This window comes from Thermobia domestica, chromosome 5 (genome assembly GCF_964235325.1).
Source record: "Thermobia domestica chromosome 5, izTheDome1.hap1.1, whole genome shotgun sequence".
In the NCBI taxonomy this organism is placed as follows: Eukaryota; Metazoa; Arthropoda; class Insecta; order Zygentoma; family Lepismatidae; genus Thermobia; species Thermobia domestica.
The window spans coordinates 227,650,944-227,663,931 of NC_137458.1; the positions used below are offsets into that span (position 1 = coordinate 227,650,944).

General features: G+C 35.1%; 1 protein-coding gene across 1 annotated transcript in view; it reads left to right on the forward strand.

Moving 5' to 3' along the window:
- The window catches only part of CSN4 (COP9 signalosome subunit 4), a 43,817-nt gene that overhangs the window by 2,109 nt on the left and 28,720 nt on the right, over positions 1 to 12,988 (forward strand). Inside the window, exons 2-3 of the mRNA XM_081759731.1 lie at positions 3,220 to 3,299; positions 8,702 to 8,820. Of these exons, the coding sequence (XP_081615857.1) occupies positions 3,220 to 3,299; positions 8,702 to 8,820 (199 nt within the window). The remainder of the gene's footprint in view (positions 1 to 3,219; positions 3,300 to 8,701; positions 8,821 to 12,988) is intronic.

Below are 12,988 nucleotides of genomic sequence, written 5' to 3' on the forward strand. Positions count from 1 at the left end.
ATTGCGTGTGTCCGAAAGAATCGAAGGTTCCCGTAAAGGAACAGTCCTTTCTTGCCGATCGAAACTTATAAAGCATTCCAAGACAAAGTAAAATGATCTCCTTGGTACTCTTCGTAGTTCTTAGGCAATGCCTCGTCCAGGTAATTTCTTGGCTCATCGTCATTGCAGCATGATCTGCAACTCACAAACAAATTCAACATCTTCGACAATGGTGATGCAAATAGAGTGGAGGGGGACCTTGCCTGTGGTGAATAAGGTTGAAGGGGTGGCGATTACATTCCCACCTAATGTGTGTGAACGTAAGAAATAAGAGATAAGGGGGGAATGTAACGGACTTTTTTTTTTTTTTTTTAGCATCAGCCATCCTTTAGAGGTTTTTCACAGTAGCTTGAAGTCGTGGTAGTCAAAAGGTGACAAGTCGGAGCTGTATGGTAGATGATTAAGGACCTCCCAGCGCAAGGGTCACATCTTGGTTACGTCTTTATACCATAAACTTCGCACCATCTGAATACTACATTTAGTGACATACACCCCTACACTGGCATGTTTTTCATACGTACAACAATACTGATGCAGAACTCATCACAAACAATCATACTGGCCAGGAGTGTTCGGACGGATCAGTTGTAGGACCACACTTATAGAATTTGTTTGAACAAATAACTTATTGACATCTTTCGCAGATACCGGCTTGTGGAGACGCATTTTAGAACATCAAGTAAGAATTTACAGATATAGCTCGATGCAAAAGAATATATTGTACAGGGTGTTCAGACAGGATATTCACTTGGTAGCACGTGTAACCACTTCGAGCAGCAAAATACTGTTGGGGCAGTGGCCGATCGTTTAAATACTGAATGTTTGGGATGTGGTATCCCACGTTTGCTGTAGGTCGGGCGTAACAATGTTATGTTGATGCCCGAGCCTGGTTGCAGGCACATCTCAGTAGGGCTAAGATATGGAAAATTAACAGCCCAAGATAGGACGCTTATATACCAGGTAGAGCATGCTAAGTTTTCTTAGCAGCGGATGATTACGTTATTGTACCCCCTCCCACCCCTTCATCCAAAGCAAAGGCGGTCCATTACTGCTGAATACCACCTCTCTTGTTTCGGCTTGCCATATCAATCTCTCCTCATACCAGCGAAGACGCTCTCGAAGATTCTATTTGAGGATCTCGGGGACTCTGATTGCACTGGCGGTTGCGTTTTGTCAGTATACCCAAACGATCCTTTAGTTCAGTCGCTTCCCGTTTCGTCGTGTGCTTTTGGAAGAGAGGATAACTGCTATGGGAATCTCTTCCCATCACATGTATCACCGAATCTACTTGACACATTACGACCACGCAGCAGTTCTGTGGAACAACCACCCGACCTCTCTAATTTCCATGCACTAATCGCACAATAAATGTTCACTGGAATTATTATGGTATTATAATTGATGTGATGTGATTTTAGTTTAGCGTCCCGTTCAGCAGCGAGGCTATATGAGACATGGACCTACTGATTAACGTGGAATCCGAACCACATGAGCTCCCGCCGGGAATCGAACCCGGGTCTCCCACGCAAAAGGCGCGCACGCTAACCGCTTAGCCACGAAGGAGCTCGGTATTATAATTGAGAATCATCCATGCACATCTCATTTTATTCGACGACCTTCAAACTTGTATCCCCTTATGAAGCTTTGTGCTTATAGTGGAGAGTACCGTGCGTGGATTAGGAAAATAGTATTAAGGAATTTCGGAGAAACAGAAATGAAATATCAGTGTTTGAAGAAGAGGGGGATAGTGAGCATGGTTGGCAGAAACCATGGTTTTTATTGGAAAAAAAAACAGGTTTTTTGGTTTAAATAATTTACTCTATGTATTTATATTAGATATGGACAGAAATTAGTTTGATTCGCCTTGGTGTTATTATACAACAACAAGGTTATGCTGGAAGGGGTCACATAAGCTTAAAGTCGAATCCAAACCGCTTCTCGGCTTCATCCAAGAAAAATTGTCCATTTCGACACGAAACCGAAACTAATTGGTCACAAATGCGATTGTCGACTCACTCACGAAGGACTCCTGATAAAAATACGTTGTACTGATCTTTAATTGTCAAGAGTCATTTCAGAAGGACAAAAACATAAACAGTTACAGAAGTAAAAACATTATACAATTATATATAAATCGAGAAACTCCCGCCTTAGCCATCGAGAAAATCCTGTTATTACTTTAAATGTATTTGTATATAAAATTTTAAGGTCAACGTATCATAATCACTACGCTAAAACTGAGGTATTAAATTACAAATTTGGTATGTAGATATCATTCAATAAAATTAAAACAAAATTAAATCCAAGCTGATGTTGGAAGCTGCGTAGGCAGTTGATAAATTTTGCCAATTTCTATCATTATATTTAAGCAACCTTGGCTTCTTTATAAATCAACATGCATTCAGGCAAGTAGAAATATATAATTTGGTTTTGTTTCGTATGTTTAGGCTTAACATCCTTATGAAATGCCAAGGTTATCACGGAGAAGACTTTCGCTTAAAGGGACACCTCGAATCGCTACTTGGTTTACACGTGAAAGATGGGTTCTGGTTCGACCGAGAATTGAACACGGGACCCCTTGATTAAAAGGTGAAAAGTACATAAACGTAATGCAGATGGTTTCATATGTGGAGACTCACCATAAAGTTCACACGATTTAAAGCATTTTTCTTTCTTTTTTTGTTTGGTTTAAACCATTTTTTTTTTAAACAGCTGGTTTAAACCCCCTTGATTTAAACCAGCCAACCCTGATAGTGAGCAAATTAAATTGGAGTCCCTATACGTCAATGAGAGAAATTATTTATTGAGGAAGCACAATCCTGTTAACATTGTCGTTATATTTAATAAGATGTTATATTCTATGGGAGGATTTAGTAATAACAGGTGAGAATCCGTATTATTACGTAGTTGGTGTTATGATAACTCATATTTCTTGTTTGTTTTTATTATATATATATATATATATATATATATATGTATATGTATATTTTTTTTAAAAAGTCTGTTACCATTTGGATGAGAACATTCTTGTAAGTTCTGTGCTAGAAGAATACGTACGTCGCAATTATATTGTATCTTTTAGTCTGACACTGCAAACACTTGTTAAGATAGTGTTTTAGATTCAGTTTTGTATTTGTTTTTTTCCTTATTTATCAATAATATGTTTTCTTTGTGTTGTAGGTATAGAGCAATTTTGGAAAATCTTCTGTCATATTCTGGTGATGATCTTGTAGATGGGCTCAAAACTTTTATTGAAGCTAGTAAGTATGTCAGATGATACATTAAAGTAGGCATTTTATCTTACTAATGTATATAAAAGATAAAGTATTATATTTTGCTGGCTGCGATGTTTCATACATCTCACTGTTTGCTTTTTCCAACATAATTTATCTCTGATTTCCTTCTGACATGGACCATGTTACCAGTAGAATTTGTTAATCCCTGTTTCCTATGTTTCCTTGGTATAACCAATCGAACCCTTTGGGTAAGTGCAGTATTTCAAATTTGCTCCGCTGAAGCATTATATGTTAAAGCTTCACGGGAATAGATCTGTACTGCAGTTTTATTTAATCTCTTACATGATACCATAGTAATGAAGGAGGTGATACGAATAATTCGGAAGCAGCACTGTGATTAACTATCTAACAACGTGAAATGGGTTACTATGTTCTTTAGAAATTGCAGCCTCGATTTCTATATTAATAATTATGACAGATGTTCAGTTGATTATCCCCAGTCACATCACGCGAGCTCCGGCGAAAAATTTAAAATGTAAACTTTGCATTTTTTTTTTTTTTTTTTTAAATAGATCTCTCTACGTTAGTCTTGGTTCCGCAGGAAATGACCAATGTATAATGTGATCAGCTTAGGGCTAATGATAGCATTTGGTTATATGTACGTAGGTACCCAGCTATGCAGCTAAATAAAGCAGTGGCCAACTTAAGTGATTTTACTCAATTTCTAATGAACCTATAAGCTTAAATCTAATACGCGTGTAGCTATATAATTGCTGAGTAACATTTGATCGGTAAGATTAGTTTGATCTTAGAAATAAAAATTAACAGTAATTTATTTGATCGAAGCGTAAGGTTAATTACAGTATAGATATTTTTGTTTATGTGCTGTGTAGTTGTCTTTTTCTGATAATTTTTATTGTTAAAAATTAATTTCAAACATGCAAATGTTGAAGGGATTTTGAAAATATATTTCTCGACGTGCACTTAAAGCATGTGATATGGCAAACACCCTGTGGGTATTTCAATTAACTTAGAGACGGATATCCAATAAGGTCTAATAAATTTTTATCAAGCACGCGAGAATGTGCGAATATATATATATATATATATATATATATATATATATATATATATATATATATATATATATTCGCGTGGTTTTATTACTCCACGTGTGCGCCACACTTTGAACTTGTTTGCCTTTTGCGACGAAAGGGGAAGGTGTGGATTTCGACACCCCAGATATAGTTTTTTTTATCTGTTTTGTATTTATTAAATTTACTTAATACTGATGATAGATGAGGAATATTTTTAATAGAATATGAAAGAAAATAATTTTTCAAAAATGTCTCAAACGTCATCAGGTTAAAATAATCAAGACAATTGAAATAAAAAATACACTTTTTTCCTTCATTTGTGTAATTGAATGTATGTTCTTTCCCTTTCCCATATAAACTTAAATTCAAACAAATGGACTATTATAAATTACTTTTGTTTGCGTATGAAGTTTTTTAAATCTGCAACTCGTGATTTTTACTTGTTTCAATAAGGTAGCATAGTACAAATGTAACGATAATTGCAGTTCTAATAATGCGGCATTAATAATTGAAGCAATCATAGTGAAGCTTGACCTTTGGACTCGATCGGCATTTGTGTATTCGGATGGTCCAGGATAACTTTTGTAAAACTACCCAATTTTAATAAAGCTTGATATATGTCTTCCTTTAACTTACAGTAATAGTTCTGTTGTTTAGAGGGGCCGCCGTGGCTCAGTGGTAGAGCGTTCACCTCTGGTGCTTGGGGTCCCGGGTTCGATCCCAGCACCGTGTGCGTGGGTTTCCTCGGGGTTCTCCCATTTCCTCCCACTTTCTTCATTCCACCATTTCATTCATTACTCATCATCACCGTCTCCTTTATCCTAACCGGCATAACCGTGGGTCGTAAAACTAAAAGATTTCATTTCTGTTTAGAGTTTCAATCCATAAAAAAATAAGGGCGTAAAATCCACCCCATGTTGTTAAGTTTAAACATATACGTGCAAGCCAGTTTCCCAGTATAAACGACGTAAAAATTATTCTGTCACTAGAAAACATAGTGTGTAGTTTTGTGTTGGACATTCCAATCATCCCCACAAGTTGAGGTTAAATTTTGTCAAGAATGAAATTGTTTATTACCCTCCTTATTTAAAATATATGTTCCACGATAATTTTAGTTTTAAAGGTGATCGGTTTTAACATATGTCGTACGTTTTTTTGTAGGCTCTCCAATCATATCCTTTGCATGGAGTTAAAATCACTAAAGAATGAAATAGTGGATTTATCTCCTCCCCTCCCGCTTTTCAGTTTGATAACTTTCATAGAACCCATTCGATTTTGTTAGGGTGTTATGTGTGCTTTTTTTTCTTTCTTTCTTCAATAATTCACAATGCTTGAGATTGTAAAGTGTCTGTCCACAATCTGTTTCAAAAACACATTAGATTTTCATGGAAAGGCATCACATTGTTTCCAACATTAAAATTTAAAATCAATCAAGAACGAGAGAGTGAACTTACGATGAGAGAGAAGAATGCTTGTGAAATTTTTTGTGTCCCTCTGGAAATCGAACGCAGGACCACATGCATTAATAGCACACACCATAGCAACTAGGCCAACGAGAAGGACCACGAAGTGTTCTCGAGCAAGAATGCTTTTATAACTGAATTATATGAGAATAGATAGTGAATGTTGGAATATTTTCCTGTTACTACACAGCGTTTTCGTCTTTTAACGTCCAATGAAAGTAGTAGTTGTCTTTTCAGTAAGTAGCAGCTCAGTATGCAGTACTGTTTTTGAAGTACACTCTCAGTTTTTTTTTTTTGTAGGATTTGGCTAACTCTCATGCGTTACAGATACAGATACAGTTCTTGTGCTAGTACAAATGCGCACCAGTGTCATGTGAATTCAAGAGAAATTTGATTCATGTTAGCTTTTTCTTTTCTTTAGTAACTTCACGAAAGAAGTAAAAATCTCTAAACAAAATAAGTTTTAAAGATAATAATTGTATAACAGTTTGGCCAACTAACTAAATCTCTTGACTTCATCAGACAGTACCTTTGCTTTAGTAACTTCACAAACGAATAATAATCTCTGAACAAAGCAAGTTTTAATTGAAAATAACAAGAAAAAAATCTTTAAAAAATAAGAAAAAGATAAGCCAAGAGGTTTAGTTAGTTGGCGAAACTGTTACACAATTATTTATTTTTAATTAAATCTTTCTTTGTTCAGAGATATTTCTTTCTTTTGTGAAGTTACTATTGTGCATTGATATAAACAACAGTGTTTTAGAAAGAATTATCAGCTACTATTAACAACCGATGTTCTAATCTACATCCAAAATGAAACAAACTAATGCGAAACAAGAAGTTTGAGAAGACGATGTGTTATTTTTAGTGTAGTTTGAGGCTAGTTCTAGACTCCCTATCTCAATATGTTGTTGATTAATTAAAGATTACAGGATTCTTATTCAGAAGTTCCAGGAACGGCTAGGGGAATGGAAACCTACCGTGTACGTAGGTCGATATAAGTAAATTACTTTCGAAAAGTGGATGTACAGACTATTAGCTTAATTTTCCTACAGTGGCGCGATGTCAGACCGGAAACTTTTGGAAATATCCTTGAAGAACATAAAATCACCATAATGATATACTAAATAGAAAAGTATTATACATGCAAAATTTATTTAAGGATCGAACTGCATTTCATTTATTCAAAATATTCACCGTCAATCATTTATTTATTTTAAATCATTCATTTTATTAATAGCAGTTTTATAGTTCGTATTCGTTTCGTAGCGTAATCATTTAACTTCATTAATATTTAGTAGGCGCGTAACATTTCCCTTTCGCAATATCAGAATCTCGATATAAATGTAATTTTAAAGATGTGAACGTTCTATTTATTTCAGATAAACTATCCAGAAAATTATACTCGTGCTGTAGATAGTAGCTATGATTCCATGCTAACTTTGTGCATTCTTTCCTACGTAGCCTTTCGTTTGCATTGTATCAGCTTTATAGTTTAAATGAAATGAATCGTTTAGATATTCTGTAGATAATTCAGGGATTATGAGCTGCTACAAGATTCAGGTTATCGCCGATAATTATTTCTGATGATTTGAGAAGAGGAGGATAATTCGTAGAGACTCCAAAATGTTAGCATTTCATAGTAAAACTATTAGACACCGTAACAATCGAAATTAAATGCACTCAATGAAAATCAATACTGAAGAACAATTTTATTGTTAAATTAACTTTACGACTTGGATAACAGTATTTCCAATGTAGTTGAATATTCACAAACTTAATATTTTAACATCAACTGTATCTCAAATCAAGCATCAGTAAGTATATTATTTAGTATATCTCATTTTCTTCTTGTGCCCAACAGTTATTCCCTGGCCGTGAAATCCCAGGGAAATAGCATGGCTTTCTCTTTGGAATCGAAATAGTAAATTACGTTAACATAACAAACATATACAAAATCGCAAATATCAAACAAACACGAAATATATTATTAAAAAAAACAACAACAATACATCCAAATATTAAATATACGATCAAACAAAAAATTGGTGAATGTACTAACAAAGAGATGGAACTAACATTTCAGGAAGGTTACAATATTAACTGCATTTGCTATGGTATGGTACATACGAGGGTAATTTTTTAAGTAAGGCCTGCTTTGCAATGAAAGCAAAACAGATAAATATATTTTTTTTAAATCATTTATTGTCCGAATTTACATACAATTCCCTTATTTTTCACGTTATTTTATTGTTGGTTTAAATATTTATCATAACGAACAACGAGTATTTAGCCTCCGCACATAGCTTTGCCATCTCTGATGGTAGCTAGTTATTCACGGTCGTGGCTGCCGAGGTAATTACTCAGATGCTGGAAGAAGTGGCAGTCGCTAGGCGCAAGGAATGAACTGTATGGCAGATGATCGAATTCCTCTCACCGAAAGATTTGATCATATCTTGAATTTCACGTCATTTACATTTGCCCGATCTTTCTTGAACTATTTGACCCACTTTACTGATACCATATATCTTGTGTATCTAGCAATGAATATTTGTAACTGTCCTTTCTTGATTTTAGGAACTGGATGACTAATCTTTATTTCACAGTCAGCGGGCAACGTGATTTTCTTAAACATATTAACCTTACACTACGAACCGTAGAGACTGATGCTGTAAATACAAGTGGCGTCCGATTGTACGCAAGCGATGTCGAAATCCCGCACACACGCAAAACTTCAAACGGTATTCACAATCGGGCCTTATTTAAAAATAATCCTCGTATTAATGATGTAAAAACCAAAAGTGCAGCTTTAGTAGTGTCTTTATTATATGATCGAGAAATAATTTCGTTTAAATTTCTGTTTCAGTTGTAAATGAAAATGTTAGTTTGGTGATATCTCGTCAAATCCTAACAGATGTTAGTAATCATCTAGTGAAGCTTCCAGATAATATATCGAAGGCAGTTTCACATTTCACTTTAGACAAGGTATGGTATATATTTGTTTCAATTAATAAACCTACTTGTTTTGTATGTACAACCGCCAACAGAAAGCTGTAATATAAGATAATGTTTCGCCAGTAACTATAGAAACAAGTGGACGATTTTAACAATTTTTTCTATGTAGAGAAATCGTCATTAAGTATGTTACCGAAAATCGCACTCAAATTGGCCCATAAATGAGCCATATATATGATAATTTGTACTTTTGTTGGCTGTTGTACGTTTGTGACTCAATACACCTGATTTGATCCACAAATTTTTATTTTCCGATTGTTATGTGAGGTATTTTTAGGACAGGCTACAACTTTTTGCCACCAGAATATATATAAAAATATAAATCCTGACCTTAGGGAGTCATTTGTAACTTTATTATTTAAACAAATAAATAATATGAGGAACCAAATGAATAGGTCGAAAATATCGAAGTGAATAGATAAAATACGTGCATGTATTCGAATTTCAAAATAGTTAGTTTTCAAGTTACTCAATTTCCTTACTACGTGGATAGAGAAAATATACTGTACTCTACATACATACGAAGTAAATGGACTATCTACTGCGTAAATAATAATGTACAATCCGGGGAGCGCAGTGGCTCAGTGGTAGAGCGTTCACCTCTGGTGCATGGGATCCCGGGTTCGATCCCAGTTCCCGCCAAGTGAGCTTTGTGGTGGACAAACACCGTGTGTGTGGGTTTCCTCGGGGTTCTCCCGTTTCCTCCCACCTTCATTTCACCAAGTCATTCATTTCTCATAATCACCGTCTCCTTTAACCTAGCCGGCATAAGTGTGGGACGTAAAACTAAAATCTTTCATTTCATAACGTATTTCTCCGTTCCTTTCACCGTTCAGAAAGGAGAATTCAAATTTTGCCCGAATATCATTGGGACACGCTCTCCATTAGTTTAGGCTCCAATACCCTGTCCGAAGTTCTCTACATGCAATTCACGGAAAGCAAATTGTGCATATAGAACCACTGACCGAGAGTATTAAACCCAGGCCCGTATTTAGGTAAGTGCTATTCTGTGCTCGAGCACAAGGCAGTAGAATTTAGGAGGCGGCAAACTTTTGGATTTTTTTTAATGAAATTAAATCTTCAAGTTTTACGTTTCACGGTTATGCCTGCGAGGCTAAAGGAGACGGTGATGATGAGAAATAAATGAAATGGTGAAATGAAGAAAGTGGGAGGAAACCGGAGAACCCTGAGAAAACCGACGTACACAGTATTTGTCCACCACAAAGTTCACTTGGCGCAAGCTTAGTTCGAACCAAGGACCCCATGCACTAGAGGTAAACACTTTACCACTGAACCACCGCGGCCCTCAGATTTTTTTTTCACAATAAAGTAATATTTAAAATTAGCAACCCGCACAAGCGCGAGAAAATATGTTAAATATGTTTAATTCTCTGTAATTACAGTAGTTAATCGAAAACTCTGAATTCAACATTAATATCTAATTTTTTTTTTTTTTTTTAACTTTACTTTTAAAACCTCGCCCCCTCCCTGGGGACTGAAGTATGACCTTGAAGTTGAATTGGATTAAAACTATCACTATTCATCTCAGTGATCCCGGAAAATATAAATTCAACTCTAATATTGGTCTTTTTTTGGGGGGGAGGGGTGTTGTGTGGGGAGCGGCAGATTATTTAGAGCACAGGGGCGCACAATATATAAACACAGGCTTGATTAAACGTCAATTAATGTGCAAGTCAAGTACCAAAGGGAGTAAGAATTACTAGTTTGATGAGAGAAATAAACGAAAGCAATATGAAAATAAATGAATAAATAAATAAAATCTGTGCGCAACAAAATAAATAAATCCAACGATTCGCTATCTAATGATTTTAAATTTTGAAAACAGATATCGAAGCCAGGATTCCAATATTACGGCCACGGTACTCCCTAGGTAAGACTGAACTTAGTCAAAAGTTTATTGCTGCATTATATCCATCAAGCTGAACAAAACATTGTTGCAATTACTTCTACCATGTGTTATTATACCAGAGCTATTTTGGATACTTTTACTTTCTATATACTAGTTAATGTTTGGATTTTCTGAAATAAAACATTAAAATATACTCGATATTTTATTCATAGAATAATATCTTTATATACAGAAGAACCGTACAGGATATTAGAGAAGATCTATATATTAAAAAAAAAGTTCAGAGTATTTCTATGTACTTACGAAATAATTCATTAGTGAATCCAATATTCACTTGTAAATTTTAGTTGATAATTAATCCAAAATTATTCAGTATTCATATTCACACGTAAAATATACATTTAATTCTAAATAAATCTCCTCAAACATTTAGTATACTATTTTACAGTATAGATAATTTCGTAGACAACTTCTCGCAGAGAGCTCCTTCGTGGCTAAGTGGTTAGTGTACACGCCTACGGCGTGGGAGACCCTTGTTCGATTCCCGGTGGGAGCTCATGTGATTCGGAATCCACGTTAGTAGGTCCACGTCTCATAGCTTCGCTGCTGATGGGCTGAAAAGCGTAAAGGTTCCAGAACTGTCGCAGGGGAATTTAGAATTTGACAAAATAAAGAAAGAATCGAATAGAGTAAAATCCAAATCAAAAGTGGTGATGCTTAGAATAGAATGACGCTAACTGGTAAACATTAACAGGAATTTATGTATCAAAATGGAAATACTGCAAAGGCTTATAAACCTTTTAAATGTACAGGTATAATAAACTATTTCCTACAGAACGAGAAGTATTAAGAGAATTTTGTAGTACGGGGAATTTAACCAGATGCATACTGAAAATTGAAGCGTATAGATACGATTAGAAATTTATCCCCTCCCTCAAAAAATCTATGGGAATATCGAATTTACAGAGCCATGTTATAAAGTCTCGCTCCCTGAAAGAGAATGGTTTTTAAAAAAATGTAAAACTACAAGCAGTCATTGGAAGATGAATTGCAGCTTCCAGAAATTCTCAACCAGCTGAAAAGCGATTACATCAAAATTGGTAGTTTACCATCTTGTGCTGGACATAAACGGGAGTACCCACAAGCTGAACTCAATGCAGGAAAAACCAGGACCTCGAATCGATTGGCCTCTCAAGGTTGCAGCGCCTCTTCTGCGGAGTGGCATTCAAATATGGCAATCATGGTGCACTGGATTTTCTCCCAGAAATAATTCGACTTTCCAAAGTCGAAGAATTTCGGAATTAGCTTGCAGGTAGTATGACTCCAATTACAACCTAAAATTTCTAGTGGACAAGCTTACTCCTTGATCCAGAATGGATGTGGAACTACACTATCAACTTTTGAGCTAGTGTAGTGTGTAACTTCAAAATGTGTTCACTCTCTTGCTGCGCGACAGTTACCAAAATGATTTTCTTCCAAACAAGCTTCCACTAAGCGTGGAAAAGTATATGTAGATTTTATTTACTATATAGCTCCATGTGGTATAATGTGCGCTTAGCCTAAGTACCTAACATAAAATTATGACATATCCATATAACTCCCATATAAACCATACGACGAAATTTGATTTAGGAAAAAGTATAGCTGCCTCTAACGAGCCTTGCGCCTTAATACTGATGAATAAAATGACAAAGGATTTCTGTTGAGATTTTTAAGTGGTATAAAGTAACAGTGAATAGCCAATCAAAAAAATACATTTATTTGTTACGTGATAAAAAAGGAAAATTCCTTCCGCCGTCCCATCTGTTACTGAGCCAACTGCAGCTACTGAACCTAAAATCGGCTGAAGTATTTCCGAGTGCAAAGAATCTGGCCTAGCAACAGTCCATCTACTCCAGTTACTGTAGCAACCACAGAAAAATAGGATAGACAGTCACAAATAAGTTGAATGGAAAATTTTTATTAAAGAAAGGCAAGGATGTTTAAAAGGATGCACAGGTGTTAAATTGTCATATGTGAAACTAAAATAAAATTTATTTTGAAATATTAATTATAAAGTTGTGAAATAGATATTTTGATGACTTTTGTACTACAAGTTCTGCAGAATTTTTAAGTTGAATATTTTACGAAGATTTTACAACAAAATATTTGACATATTAACAAAATAAAAGAAATATGGAAACTTTGAATTAAGTTATTATGAAAGAGCTGAATTACTGTAAGGTATTATTGGTAACACATTTATTTTTTTTTTCTACACAAAATAAA